The sequence below is a fragment of the Camelus ferus genome, chromosome 2, assembly GCF_009834535.1.
Source record: "Camelus ferus isolate YT-003-E chromosome 2, BCGSAC_Cfer_1.0, whole genome shotgun sequence".
Lineage (NCBI taxonomy): Eukaryota > Metazoa > Chordata > Mammalia > Artiodactyla > Camelidae > Camelus > Camelus ferus.
Window position 1 is genome coordinate 53,102,066 of NC_045697.1, and position 15,501 is coordinate 53,117,566.

General features: G+C 41.1%; 2 protein-coding genes across 2 annotated transcripts; both read right to left on the reverse strand.

The window, feature by feature from the left end:
- Positions 1 to 402: 402 nt before the first annotated feature.
- LOC116657178 (cell wall protein DAN4-like) lies at positions 403 to 2,962 on the reverse strand (the record flags this gene model as incomplete). Its single annotated transcript, XM_032458734.1, has 1 exon — positions 403 to 2,962. A coding segment is annotated over one exon (1,179 nt), but the record flags the coding sequence as incomplete, so codon positions are not given.
- Positions 2,828 to 15,136, reverse strand: LOC116657149 (mucin-2-like). The gene is made up of 3 exons (XM_032458486.1): positions 14,987 to 15,136; positions 13,137 to 13,205; positions 2,828 to 8,161 (listed from the first exon to the last, which is right to left on the reverse strand). Exons 2-3 carry the CDS (start codon positions 13,188 to 13,190, stop codon positions 3,359 to 3,361), a joined length of 4,857 nt encoding a protein of 1,618 aa, XP_032314377.1. The 5' UTR covers positions 13,191 to 13,205; positions 14,987 to 15,136; the 3' UTR covers positions 2,828 to 3,358.
- Between the last annotated feature and the right edge of the window lie 365 nt (positions 15,137 to 15,501).

A 15,501-nucleotide genomic window follows, 5' to 3' on the forward strand; every position in this document is an offset into this window, starting at 1 on the left:
AGTGCCCAACTGAATTTATTTACCAATTGAAGATTAACTGGAGTTGGCATGAATCTGTTCAGTTGTTGCTAACAAGAGCAGGAGAAGCAACAGAGAGCTGACAATGCAGAGACCCTGATGGCCCTCCATGCTGGAAAATTTGTGTCATGCTTAAGCATCATAGAAGTTTAGAAGCCAGATTGTGGAAATGACAACTGATAAGGAGATAGGGGAAATCTGGCAGTAGTAGTGTCTTATAGTAGGAGTTCAGAGCTATTCTTAAAAGGCCAAATATACATAGATATAAATACATCTACTCCCAGACTTTTCACACATTCCATAAAGAGTTGATACAATCTTTTGTTTAAAACAATTTTTATTTATTCTTCAGAAACAAATAAAATTTTGAAATGCCAGTAATATACCTGATATTGTTAGGTTGATTGAGCACCAAACTAAGTCTGTTACCGTATTTGTTGGTTGCACCTCTGAAAAGTAATTTCCTGCTATAATCAAATTTCATTTTAGTTCTACTTTAATAAAATAAATAAAACTCTGCCTCATGTCTCATTTAGACATTTAGATTTACTAGAATAGATAAAATGGACTTTTCACTCCAAAAATCAATGATGCCATCATTATGAAAAATGATTACATAATTTGAGACCCATTTGAGGGGAGGTAAAACGATCAGTTTATTAGGGCATTGCTTCATGCTTTGTATTCATTGCTTCTGCTCCTGTACTCAAGAGAGTTAAATTTTAAAAAACATATTTACTTCACATTTATATTGATATATTTATGCATGTATTATTTCTATTTAAATTTTATTATTTTATATTTCTTTTAAAAATTATGCTGTATTACTTATATTTTTACTACTTAGCTGTCCCTATAGACAGGTGCATTTCCAAGAGAAAGGCAATAAAAAGTTGATATAATTTTATAATTTATTTTACTGCTATCTCTTCCTCATTCTGTGCAGGAAGTCAGGAACTCACATTTTTCCTTGCCTACTTATTTGGCTTCAAAATGCTGAACCAGGCTACTATATGCTGATAGTTCTTCATGAACAATTCACCCTTCTCTGCTTAGCCCTCTACCCTGGGAGGACAACCATGTAAACTCTATGACCTGGACTCCTTTGCCTGTCAGATCTTGATCAGAGTCCACTGATCAAAGAAATAGAAGGAAAGAGGAAGGGGTACTATACTGCTCTCTTCCTCCTGTGGGCAGTAATTATATCCCTTCACAGCAACAGATTCTATTGGTTGGCTTTTCATCCACAGTCCCAACTCTGATTCAGGCTCTGGTATTGTTATTTGTTCCTTTGCCCCCATTAAGCTGAGGCACACTACAAGCTCCACTTTGGCTAGACTTTGTATGCCTTAACACCCCTTGCCAGTTCATTTAATCCTGTCCACTCTCTTCAAGCAGACTTTTTATAAATGCCTTTTTTTTTTCATAAGGAGTCTGTTTCCTTCTGGGAAAATGATTTTACTAGCTATTGGTAGGTAATAAAATATAGCAAAGGTGGTAGTCATCATGACAATATTAGGTGCATATTATTGCTCAGATACTTTATTTGTTTGGTGTTCTGGTTAGAACAGGGTTGGTTCCACTGAAATAATTGAAGTTCATTTCTCCTAAGAGCTAGAGAAGTTTGGAAAATAATTTCTCACATCTTCAACCAAAAAACAACAGGAACTAATCCCCAGAACTCTTAAACTTTATACAGATGGGTGTAGTTTGGAAGCTGTAACATGGATAGTGGTACTGGGCACTATGGTGGATAGAGGGCTGGTTATATTTGAGTTGTAGCTGCTGTAGGTACTGTGGAGATGGTTGCTACTGCTGTGGTGGTGGTGGGCTCCGTTGCAGTAGTGAGCTCTGTGAAAATACTGATGGTAGTTGCTGTGGTGGTGGAATCAGTGGAAGTACTCATGGTTGCTTCTGTAGTAGTAATGATGGTTGCTGTGGTGGGGGATTCTGTGGAAACGACAGTTGCTGTTGTTGGTGTAGGTTTAGTTGAAGTGGTGGTGCTTACTGTGGTGGCGGTGGCTTCAGTAGAAGTTGTGGTTGCTGTGGTGGTGGATTCAGTTACAGTGGTGGTGGTTGCTGTAGTGGTGGGTTCTGTAGAGGTGATGATTGTTGCTCTGGTGGTGGGTTCTGTGGAAGGTGTGGTGGTTCCTGTTGCAGTGGTAGTTTCAGTGAATGTAGTGCTGATTGGTTTGGTGGTGAGTTCTGCAATGGTAAAGATCGTTGTTGTGGTTTGGAGTTCCGCAGAGGTAGTGGTGGTTGCTGTAGTGGTGAACTCTGTGGAAGTGATGGGTGCTGTTGTGGTGATGGGTTCTGTGGAAATGGTGGTGGTTGCTATTGTGGTGGATTCTGTGGAAGTGGTATAGGGTTCTGTGGAAGTAGTGATTGTTGCTGTTGTGGTAGGTTCCGTTGACTTGGTGGTGGTGGCTTCAGTAGAAGTTTTGCTGGTTGCTGTGGTGGTGGAGTCTGTAGAAGTGATGAGTGTTTCTCTGGTGGTGGGTTCTGTGGAAGTTGTGGTGGTTCCCGTAGTGGTGGTAGGTTCAGTGGAAGTGGTGGTGAATTCTGTAATAGTGATGATTGTTGCTGTGGTGTGGGATTCTGCAGAAGTAGTGGTGGTTGCTGTGATAGAGTCTATGGAAGTGGTATTACAGGGTTCTGTGGAAGTGATAATGGTTGCTGTTCTGGTGGTGGTTGCTGTGGTAGTGGGTTCAGTGGAACTGATGGGTGTTGATGTGCTGGTGGGTTCTGTGAAAGTGGTGATGGTAGATGGTAGGTGATGTTGTGGTAGATTCAGTTGAAGTGACAGTGGTTGCTGTGGTGGTGGATTCTGTAGAAGTGATGATTGCTGCTGTTGTAGTGGGTTCTGTGGAAATTGTGGTGGGTTCAGATGAAGTGGTGGTAGGCTCTGTGGAAATAATGGTTGCTGTTGTGGGTGTAGATTCAGCTAAAGTGGTGGTGATTACTGTACCATTGGGCTCTGTGGGAGTGATCATTGCCTTTATGGTGGTGGGTGATATGGAAGTGGTTGTGGTTGTTATTGTGGTAGGTTCTGTAGAAGTAATGATGGTTGCTCTGGTGGTGTTTCCTGTGGAAGTAGGGGTGGTTCCTGTCGTGGTGGTAGGTTCAGTTGCAGTGATGGTGATTGCTGTAGTGATGGGTTCTGTGGAAGTAATGTTGGTTGCTGTGATGGTGGGTTCTAGAAAAGTGGTGGTGGTGGTTGTGGCAGTCAGTTCTGTAGAAGTGTTGGTAGTTGTTATGGTAGTAGATTCTGTAGAAGTAATGATAGTTGCTCTTGTGGTATCTCTTACAATTGTGGTGTTTCCTATTTTGGTAGGTTTGGTTAAAGGGTGATGTTTGCTATGGTGGTGGGCTCTGTGGAAGTGAAGGCTGCTGTTGTGGTGGCAGGTTCAGTTGAATTGGTGGTGATTTCTGTGGTGGTGGTGGCTTCAGTAGACGTTGTGTTGGTTTCTGTGGTGGTGGGTTCAGTTAGAGAGGTAGTGGTTGCTCTGGTGGTGGGTCCTGTGGAAGTTGTGAATGTTCCTGTTGTGATGGTAGGTCCAGGGAAAGTGGTGGTGACTGCTTTGGTGGTGAGTTCTGTAGTAGTGATGATTGTTGCTGAGGTTTGAGATTCTGCAGAAGTAGTGGTGGTTGCTGTAGTGGTGGGCTCTGTGGAAATAATGGTGGTTGCTGTGGTAGATTCTGTAGAAGTGGTATAAGGTTCTGTGGAAGTGGTAATTATTAATGTTCTGGTGGTGGGTTCCATGGAAGTGGTGGTGGTTGCTGTGGTGATGGGTTCAGTGGAAGTGGTAATGATTGCTGTTGTGCTGGGTTGTGTAGCAGTGATGATGGCTACCATGTTGGGGGATTCAGAGGAAGTAGTGCTTGCTGTTGTAGTGGTGGGCTCTGTGGGAGTGATGGTTGCTGTTGTGGTGGGTTCTGTGGAAATGGTGGTGGTTACTGTGGTGACAGATTCTGCAGAAGTGTTGATTGTTGCTATGGTGGTGGGTTCTGTGGAAGTTATGTTGGTTCTTGTTGTGATAGGTTCAATTAAAGAGGTAGTAGTGATTGCTGTGGTGGTCATATCAGTGGAAATGGTGATGGTTGATAATGTAGTGGGTTCTGTTGTAGTGATGATAGTTGCTGTGGTGGGTGTGGAAGTAGTGGTGGTTTCTGTAGTGGTTGGCTCCATGGAAGAGGTGGTGTTTGCTATTGTGGCAGATTCTGTGGATGTAATGATGGTGCCTGTGATAAGTTCTGTAGAAGTAGTATAGGGTTCTGTGGAAGTGGTCATGGGTTCTGTGGTGGTAGATTCTGTAGAAGTAATGAATGTTGCTGTGGTGGTGAGGTCTTTGGAAGTTGCGGTGGTTCCTGTTGCAGTGGTGGGTTCAGTTGTAGTGATGGTGGTTGCTGACGTGGGCGATTCTGTGGAAGTAGTGGTGGTTTCTGTGGTGGTGGGCTCTGTGAGAGTGGTGGTGGTTACTATTCTAAGGGGTTCTGTGGAAATAATGATGGTGGCTGTGGTGGATTCTGTGGAAGTGGTATAGTGTTCAGTGGATGTGGTGATGGTGGCAGTTACGGTGGTAGGTTCAATTGAAGTGTTAGTGGTTGCTATGGTGGTGGGCTCTGTGGGAGTAATGGTTGCTGTTGTCATTGTAGGTTCAGTTGAAGTGGTCATAGCTTTTGTGGTTGTGGGCTCTATGGAAGAGGTGATGGTGGCTGTTGTGGTTGTATGTTCAGTTGAAGTGGTGGTGGTTGCTGTGGTGTTGGTGGCTTCTGTAGAAGTTGTGGTTGCTGTGGTGGTGGTCAGTTCACTTGACATGGCAGTGGTTGCTGTGGTTGTGGATTTTGAAGAAAAGATGATTGTAGTTGTGGGGACAGGCTCCTTGGAAGTTGTGGTGTTTCCTTTTGTGGTGTTAGTTTCAGTTGAAGTAGTGCTTGTTGCTCTAGCGGTGGACTCTGTGGAAGTGATGGTTGCTATTGTGGTGGGTTCTATGGAAGTAATAGTAGTTGCTGGGATGGATTCTGTGGATGTGGTATAGGGTTCTGTGGAAGTGGTGATGTGTTCAACAGTAGTGGATTCTGTAGAGGTGATGGTTGTTGCTGTGGTGATGATTTCTGTGGAAGTTGTGGTAGTTCCTGTTGTGGTATGTTCAGGTGAAGTGGTGGTTGTTGCTGAGGTAGTGGGCTCTGTGGAAATTATGGTTGCTGTTCTGGTTGTAGGTTCAGTTGAAATGGTCACGGTTGCTGTGGTGGTGGGTTCTGTGGAAGTGATGATTGCTTTTGTTGGTGTAAATTCTTTTGAACTGGTGGTAGTTGCTGTGGTGGTGGTCAGTTCACTTGAAGTTGCAGTGGTTGTTGTGATTGTGGGTTCTGAAGAAGTGATGACTGTTGCTGTGGTGACAGATTCCTTGGAAGCTGTGGTGTTTCTTGTGGTGGTGGTAGTTTCAGTTGAAATGGTTGTGGTTGCTGTGATGGTTGGCTCTACGGAAGTGATGGTTGCTATTGTGGTGGTGGGTTCTGTGGAAGTGATGGCTGTTGCTATTGTGGTAGGTTCTGTGGAAGTAATGACTGTTGCTGTGGTGGATTCTGTGGAAGTGATATAGGGTTCTGTGGAAGTGGTGATCGTTGCTGTTGCTGAAGGTTCTGTGGAAGTAGTGACAGCTGCTGTGATGGATTCTGTAGAAGTGGCATAGAGTTCTGTGGAAGTGGTAACGTTTGCTGTTGTAGTGGTAGGTTCAGTTGAAGTGGTGATGGTTGCTGTAGTGGACTCTGTGGCAGAAATGGTTGCTGTTTTATTGGTGGGTTCTGTGGAAGTGGCAGTGGTTTCTATTGTGGTGGGCTCTGTAGAAGTCATGATGCTTGTTGTGGAGGATTCTGTGATAGTCGTATAGGGTTCTGTGGAAAAGACAGGAGTTGCTATTGTGGTGGTAGGTTCAGTTGAACTGGTGATGGTTGTTGAGGTGGTGGATTCTGTGGATGTTGTGGTGGTAGCTAGAATGGCAGGTCCTGCAGAAGTGGTAGTGATTGCTGTGGTAGTGGGTTCTGTGGGAATAATGATGGTGGCTGAGGTGGAACCTGTGGACATTGTGGTGTTTCCTGTTCTGGTAGAAGGTTCATTTGAAGTGGCAGCAGTTATTGTGGTGTTGAGTTCATTGGAAGCTCTGTTGGTTGCTGTTCTGATGGGTTTTGGAGTAGTGATGATGTTAACTGTGTTAGTGGATTCTGTGGAAGTAGTGGTGCTCGCTGCAGTGAAGGGCTCTGTGGATGTGATGCTTGCTGTTTTATTGGTGAGCTCTGTGGAAATGGTGGTGGTTTCTATTGTGTTGGGTTCTGTAGAAGTAATGATGGTTTTTGTGGTAGATTCTGTGAAAGTAGTGTAGGGTTCTGTGGAAGTGGTTATAGTTGCTATTGTGGTGGTAGGTTCTGTTGAAGTGGTAGTTGCTGTGTTGGTGGATTCTGTATCAGTGACAGTTGTTGCTATGGCAGTGGGTTCTGTGGAATTGGTGGCTGTTACTGTAGTGGTGGGTATAGTGGAAGTGAGGGTGATTGCTATAGTGGTGGGCTCTGTAGAACTGATGGCTGCTGTTGTGGTGAGTTTTGTGGAAGTGATGATTTCTCTTGCGATGGTGATGGGTTTTATAATGTTAGTAATAGTGGTTGTAGCCGTTGTGATTGTTTTATTTGAGGGTGGAAGGCACCCTTTTGTACCAGGAGGATAAGGAGGGCGAGGAAGGCGCCCTTTTGTACCAGGAAGACAATGAGGGAGTGGAAAGCACCCTTTTGTACCAGGAGGAAGACGGGGTGGAAGGCATCCTTTTGTACCAGGAGGAGAAGGAAGGCGTGGAAGGCGCCCTTTTGTGCCGGGAGGGGAAGGAGGGCGTGGAAGGCGCCCCTTTGTGCCGGGAGGGGAAGGAGGGCGTGGAAGGCGCCCCTTTGTGCCGGGAGGGGAAGGAGGGCGTGGAAGGCGCCCCTTTGTGCCGGGAGGGGAAGGAGGGCGTGGAAGGCGCCCCTTTGTGCCGGGAGGGGAAGGAGGGCGTGGAAGGCGCCCCTTTGTGCCGGGAGGGGAAGGAGGGCGTGGAAGGCGCCCCTTTGTGCCGGGAGGGGAAGGAGGGCGTGGAAGGCGCCCTTTTGTACCAGGAAGACAATGAGGGAGTGGAAAGCACCCTTTTGTACCAGGAGGAAGACGGGGTGGAAGGCACCCTTTTGTACCAGAAGGATAAGGAGGGCGAGGAAGGCGCCCTTTTGTACCAGGAAGACAATGAGGGAGTGGAAAGCACCCTTTTGTACCAGGAGGAAGACGGGGTGGAAGGCATCCTTTTGTACCAGGAGGAGAAGGAAGGCGTGGAAGGCGCCCTTTTGTGCCGGGAGGGGAAGGAGGGCGTGGAAGGCGCCCTTTTGTGCCGGGAGGGGAAGGAGGGCGTGGAAGGCGCCCCTTTGTGCCGGGAGGGGAAGGAGGGCGTGGAAGGCGCCCCTTTGTGCCGGGAGGGGAAGGAGGGCGTGGAAGGCGCCCCTTTGTGCCGGGAGGGGAAGGAGGGCGTGGAAGGCGCCCCTTTGTGCCGGGAGGGGAAGGAGGGCGTGGAAGGCGCCCCTTTGTGCCGGGAGGGGAAGGAGGGCGTGGAAGGCGCCCCTTTGTGCCGGGAGGGGAAGGAGGGCGTGGAAGGCGCCCTTTTGTGCCGGGAGGGGAAGGAGGGCGTGGAAGGCGCCCTTTTGTGCCAGAAGCAGGAGGGGGTGGAAGGCTCCCTGTTGTGCCAGGAGGAGAAGGAAGGTGTGGAAGGCGCCCTTTTGTGCCAGAAGCAGGAGGGGATGGAAGGCGCCCTTTTGTACCAACAGGAGTACGTGGTGGAAGGTGTCCTTTTGTACCAGGTGCAGGACGATGTGGAAGGCGCCCTTTTGTACCAGGAGGAGTACGTGGAAGAGGGCGCCTTTTCGTACCAGGAGGAGGTGCAGCTTGCCCTTTTCTCCCAAGAGGAAGAGGAGGTGGCACGTGCCCTCGAGGACCAAGATGAGGTGGTGGTCTAACAAGTCCTGGACCATTGGGAGGAGAAAGAGGAGATAAAACTCTTCTTGACTTGTAGGGTAGAGGAGATGGTGGCTGCTCTCTGGGTAGATGTGGTCCCCTGGGAACACTTTGATTCTCACTGGGCTGTGGAGATAAAAACCAAACATCAAACAGATTTCTAAATTTTATCATTTAAAGTTCAAACATTAGTATATGTACTTTTAACAATCATACGGTAATATATTTCCCTGAGAAAATAAATTAGATAAAGGAAAAAATAGAGAATATTCCTTCTCTTCTGGAAAAGTGGGCACTTGATGAAGCCTAGAATAAGCAATAAATGCAAAAATGAGAAACAAACAAAAACTTCAATTGTTGAACTACAGGTTTCAGAGGAGGCCAAATTGCCTTGATTGCTTAATAGAAGAGATTCTATTTGGAAGTAGCTTCAAATGGAGGGAAATGCTCCATTGCAACTACCTGGAAAATTCTTTATTACTCCTGCTTTCAAGAATTCAGTGAGATTCCAGGCTCCGAACCATTAATTAATTGTATGACTATTTGTTGAGAAACAATTATATGCAACACACATTTTACGGGGCTAAGGGAAACAGATCTAAGGCCTGAATCCTTCCTTACAGGAGCCTGAAATTTAGTGGGAACTATAACCTCCCAAATTACAATAAAAGACAATACAATAAAAAGTCTGTGGGAAGTTGTGTAGAGTGTTGGTCAAGACAAATACTGGAGTCTGATTGCTGGAACCATTCCATCTGTTGCATGCTACCTGAGGTGCTTATTACAGCCTCTGCTACTTCACTTCTGAAACGTTTCTAAAAATAATTCCTGTCTCAGATATAGGATTATATATAATCTGGAAGTGCTTAGACATGGTAAAGTATGGTGAGGACTCAATATAAATGTGAGCTACTTTGTACTCTGTGATTACCAGGCATAACGGTTTGTGGATCTGACAGCAGGTCAAGAAATAATTGACAAATAGTGAAAAAATTTTAGATGCAATAACAATTTGGAAGCAAAGTTTAGTTTTGGTGAAAGAGAAGATTAAGGATTGCTTTGTAGAAAAGATAGCATTTGAAATGAAGCTTAAATAGTAGAATTGAAATGGGGAAGAGAAATTCAAATTAGAATGTTGTAAGCGAATGAACAGTCAGGAAATAGGAGGCCTAGTCTTAGGACAGTCAGAAGACCAGTCTGTCTGGACCAGAAGTTTCAGGAAGTTGCAAGACTCGGCACTCCTGTAACTTTCAGTTACTTGCTTCTGTGTCTTTCTGCCATATTGGGGTGTTAATAAGAGTCACGAGTAACCTAAACTATGAGAACATGGAAACTATGAGTAAAGAGATCAAGTCTCCCTAGGAAACATCAAACTTTTCGATCAACGCTATACAAACTACCTTCTCTATTTCTACTGCAAGGCTGGTGAACGTTGCTGGAGAATCCCACAAATCCCTAAATATAAGAGATTATTCAGCTATAACAAAGAATGAAATGTTGCCATTTGCAGCGACATGGCTGGACCTAGAAATTATCACACTAAGTGAAGTAAGTCAGACAAATACTGTATGATATCACTTATATGTGGAATCTAAAAAGTAATACGACTGAACTTATTTACAAAACAGAAACAGACTCACAGAGATAGAAAACTAACCTATGGTTACCAAATGGTAAGGGTAAATTAGGAGTATAGGATTAACAGATTCATACCACTATATATAAAATACATTAACAACAAGCATTTACTGTATAGCACAAGGAACTATATTCAATATCTTGTAATAACCTATACTGGAAAAGAATCTGAAAAAAATATGTACAACTGACTCACTTTTGCACCCAAAACGAGCACAATATTATAAATCAACTATACTTCAATAAAAAAAAAATTCTAAGTCATTTCAGAAGGAGCCATAGCTATATTTTTTTCCACATGACTGATTTCTCTCTGGCTACTTTTATTTGGATTATTTCTGAATTATTGACCAAAGAGCTTCCAAAGTGCTTGCTGTCCAGGATCCTTTGACCTATGGCCAGATGAAGATCAATAACACAGGTTTATAAAATTATTTCTTTGTAACTTGAAATACAAAATACTAAGATTTTCTAGTCAAATGGAAACTAAAATATGAATATTGCGAAGATAAAATGAGCCAAGTAGAAGCTGGGGTGTTAATAAGAGTCACGAGTAACCTAAACTATGAGAACGTGGAAACTATGAGTAAAGAGATCAAGTCTCCCGAGAGAGAGAACAGTGCAGAGATAAGCAGGTATGCCTTGAGAAGTGAGGACTGGATCTTAGGACTGACTGAATTTGTTGTTCCAGTTCTAATTTACATTTATTCTTTTGTTGACTTCCCTTTTCTTGAGATATCTTGAGTGGTTCCCTGTTCTTTGCAACCAACAAGAAAGCCTGTAGCACCATCTAACCTCATCTCTTGCCATTCCCTTCTGCATTCTTGCTTCGACCATACAGACCTGTACTTGCTTTGACCGTACAGACCATGTAGAACTATCAACATAGGGGGCTGTTTCTTGCCCCTGTGTCTTTGTATAGGCACTTCTAGCTGAGAATGCTTCACTCCCTCCCTAATGTCCAGCCACCGGTGAAGCTCATGTTTAAGTAGCTTCACGCCCACTCAATACTTTATGAAAATTTAAAAAATTATATGGCAAATATCTTTATACAATATATAATCAACCAAATTTTTACTTTTGTGAAGGTTTCACTGGAGCCCAAAGCAAATTTCATCACTTTCTTCTCACAGAGATAGTAACTATTTGCTTTGATAATTCTCCCTCTCTTGTTTTAGTATCATGAGCTGTTTTATTGTTGTTGAAGAAAGTGATGGCATTTTCCTCAGCTTTGTATCTCCAGCATCTCAGTCAGTGCCCAACATCTTTGTGGGAGTGAAGAGGAGATAAGTTAATGTTCTTACTCTTTTTACTTTAGCATTTTTATTATAATACTTATAACCACTTATAATATTGTATGATAATTGTTTAGCTCCTCCTCCCCACCAAAGAAAACCCTTAAACAAAAAACAATTTCTCTATTTTGTTCATCTTTCTATCTCCAATTCCTGGTGCATTCTAAGCTCCAGTAAGTGTTTTTGAATTAATAGATGTGGATTCAAGTAAAATTCTGGGATCTAAGTCATGGTCAGTGTCATTAATGAAGGTGCCATATGGGAAAGGAGTCATTTAAGTTTTAATCATTTTGAATTTGAAAAGCCATGGAACTTTGTAAATACAGACTGAAATCTCAGAGCTGGGATTCTGTAATCTTTTAAACTAGAAGGAATTTGTCTTAAGTTGCATTAGTCTTGCAGTTCAGGCCTCTTGAGTAAAAATGTGCCATTAATTCATAAGATTGTTCAAGATTGATGCTTTGTATAAGGTTCCTTAGAAGTTGCCTATTCTTAGTATGAAACAGAGGGTTGTAAGGAAGGGGAACAAAGACAGCATTTTCTCTATTACTGTCTCTGAAAAGCACTCTAGTATACTAAGTTGTGGTTTGTTGCATCCAGCTCTCCCAAATGTACTTGTCCATGGAACTTCCTGTATCTTCAAACTGTTAACATTTTTGAAAAGTGTGAGCTAAAGTTTATTAATGTGGCCAGGGAAGTCACATTTGTCACAGTGTTTGGGGGAGTGCTTCAAAAAAGGGGCTTATTCTAGCATGATAAATTTGATAATCAATTATACTAATTGATTTAAGACTTTCATTTGGTGTACTGATTTCAATTAAATTTACTTAAAAAACTCTCTTTATATACCTCCTGTAACTAAAGCAGAATAGCATAAGAAGTTAATTTCAAGAAAATCTATTTGAGTAATCTCAAATTTCAGCATGCATGAGTCCCCTGGATAGCAGGTTCCCAAGCTTCAAAACAAGAAGTTCTTTTTTATTCTCAGGCCTAGGGGAGAGCCTGAAATATACATTCTTAATAGTTGAATCAGATGTTTCTGATACAGATATCCCGTGGAATGAAACATTGTTCGACTTCATATTCTAGATAAGAACCTGAGTTTAGTGAAAATAAACCACTTATCCAAGAATATTTATACAAATATCATTAAATGTACCAGAATTATAATTCTACTTTATCTCCTTGTATTATTGCTGGAGTCTATTGACATATATTTGTTCATTGTATAATGGAAACTGGTTCCTCAATAGTTTATCTCAGGTAAATATAAGAAATGAGAACCTAACCTATTAGGACCCCAGTTCTGAATTCAACGTTGGTACTTTTTGTGCCATCCAGCACTAGGCTCAGCACACAGTGGACTGCCAGTAATTATTCAGATGTAAAACATATTCTGAGCTCTCTCTCTTCTCCCTAACTCTCACCCCAGCACCAACATACACTAAGGTAACTATACTTTTTATGGGGTTTGTGTTACTCCATTGATGTTTATGGCTATGGAATTTATTACTTGTTTCTTTGCATTGGATCTTCTGTACAGCCTATCCAAATGTTTCTCAGAAGTTTGAATTAACATAAGTGTTTCCTGAGTGAATGACCTGTCTTTTTATGCCATTTTTTCTTATGACAAGCAGAGTAAAAAGTAAAGCAGAACTTTACTCCACAGCCAATTAATAGAAATATTTTAGCCCTAGCCAATGTGTTTTTAGACATTAGAAAGACTTTCTAATTTTAAAGTCTTTATAATACATTTATAATGCATTGGTGCATTATGTTGTCTTTTTAGAAAACTCGTCTTGAAGCCTCAACTTTCCATTTCCCATTTCCTATATCCTTAAAACACTTAGTAAGCTTACATTATATTTTTCTGATGATTTGATTGTAGTTCTTTTGAAAAAGAGAAAAGAGAAGAGATGTTTTCCAGATCAGACATAGCTCTCCCAGATTCCACCTGCCCTCTGTTTTTCAGGCCTAAGACCTCTGTCTAGTTGAAGAGTCATATGTAAAAGAGAAAGAAGAAGGGGAGTAAGAACAAGTCTATAATGATTGACATTTAGATACTATATTGTTCTGTAAAGAATGATGACAAATAGGTTTCAAAATTTTGTTTGAAATTATAATTAGTAAGAAATATATCAAGAATATTTAAGACTAGGGAAACTTACCGTAAAATGTGCAACAAGAGCCAATAGGCTGAAGATGAAAGTTAATTTTTTCATCCTTTAGTCTTGTCTCTGAAAGCAAGCCAATGATTGTCCATGGTTAGTCAAATTGATCAACGTTATTATTTTTAAAATTTCAAATAAAAAATTTGAAAGGATTCTAGTACATATTATGTGATATGACAAAGAAATAGTACTACCACCTTCAAAGATGTGCTTGAAATTTTGAGGAAAGGAAGCAGCTTATATACACAGCAATATTGTTATGTTTGTGATATGTTATAACAAAATGACAGGACTTGTTATTTTCATTCACATCTAATGAAAGATAAGTCCTAGATAATTTTTCAAATACATTTTGAAAATAAGAATATTTTTGGAAAATCCTTCTTGCCTCTAGCAGTGACTGCTTTGGAGAGACATACTTATTTGAGTGTGCTTTTGGTATTAGTACAGATTTCTGTAGATACATGACCAGGATAGTGTCAATGTGACCAGATTGTTGTCAAAAATAACTTCTTAGTGTAATTATCTTTTTTAAAAACGTAATTCCTCTGTTAGATTTATCTGAAGGTAAAATATTTGTGCGATGTGTACCTTTTTTTAAACAACACTCTAGAAGGTATTATTGCCTTGATATTCTTTTTCCCCACAAGACATTCCCAAAAGCCAATTGTTGTCCATCAGTGTCTGAATTAGGAAAAAAGAGGTTTTGTCCTTAATCTGACTATGGTTATCAGCAATATATCACAAGTACATGGCAAATCCAATCACACCATGATGACAGATTGCCTTGGGGTCATAGGGGTGTCCATCATCTATACTAGCCTTGAAAATGACACAGGAAGAGAGGTCCATGGATTCTACAGTTGTATGTTCATGAGGTCACCACCTTAAAATTACTTTTTTCTAATATGTTCTCTTTACAGGCAATTTAAAAATACATTAAAAACTCAACTCATACAAAAACAACAGAAATGCAAATCTTTGTGTTTGAGTCTCTTCTATTCATGATTGGCTTTAGAGACCATTAAAACATATCACTAAAAAAGTCAATAGATTGGATGTAAATTGGATGTAAATTGTGCAACCAGTCAACATGATGTTCTTGACACAGTCTTTCAGAAATTTTGAAGACCTGGTTAGCTTTACCACTGCCAATGCTTTTTTCTTAAAACACATCTGAGTTTTTTAGGTAGCTTGAATCTTTACATTTTTTTAAGCTTTATTGAGATATAACTGACAAAGTCATAAAGTGTATAACATTATTATTTGATATATGTTACATTGTGAAAGGATTTCCCTCACTGAGTTAATACGTCCATCACCTTACCTATATATATATATTTAGTGAGAACATTTAAGTTCTACTCTCAGCAAATTTCAATTATACAATCAGTATTATCAACTATAGTCATTGTGTTATATGTTAGATCCTCAGACTTTATCTTATAACAAAAAGTTTGTTCCCTTTTACCAACCTCTCCCATTTCACCCCCACTCCCCAGCCCCTGTTTCTACTCTCTGTTTCTATGGGTTTGGCTTTTTAAAAATTTTAGATTTCACTTATAAGTGATACCATATAGTATTTGTCTTTTTGTTTTTGGCTTATTTTATATAGCACAATGCCCTCCAGTTTTATCCATGATGTTGCAAATAACAGTATTTCCTTCTTTTTAAAGGCTGAATAATATTCCATTTATATATGTGTGTGTATCTCTCTCTCTGTATGTATATATATATATACACACGTACACATACCACACCGTGAGAATGATGTGATTGAGAATATGAGCAAAAGTTAGAATTCCAAAGTCAAAATACTGACATATATATTTCTGAGTACCACTTACCTTGACAGGAGATTCTTCTTTGGAACAACCAGAATGTTGTTTAATCTTACTTTTGCCAGATACTCAGTTTAGATAGTCACAATTTGAAAACTCGAGAAGAAAAAGAACTTCCACAGAAAAATCTCTCTTCTTAAATACCTCTGTCTGGATTTCTATTGGAGTTAAGAGAAAGCTTGAGGGAAGGTAAGCTGTGTTGATTTTCTTTACCTAAACAAAGAAATGACAGTTGCAGTTGCCAGCTTGGCAGCTTCATCCATAGAACTGTGATCCAATCTCTGCCTAGCAGGCCTTGGGGAAGCATGCTGAATGCTCTAATACAGTGGTTTTCAAGCTTGACTGCACATTAAAATTACCTGGGGAGCTTTTAAAAAATCCTCTATTCTCAGAGCTTACCCTAGACCAATTTATCAGAACTATAGAGCAGGAAGACAGGCAAAAGTATTATTAAATCTCCCCTGAAGTGATTATAAAGTGAAAACTTGTTTGAGAACCTCTGCTTTAAAATGGTGTGGATT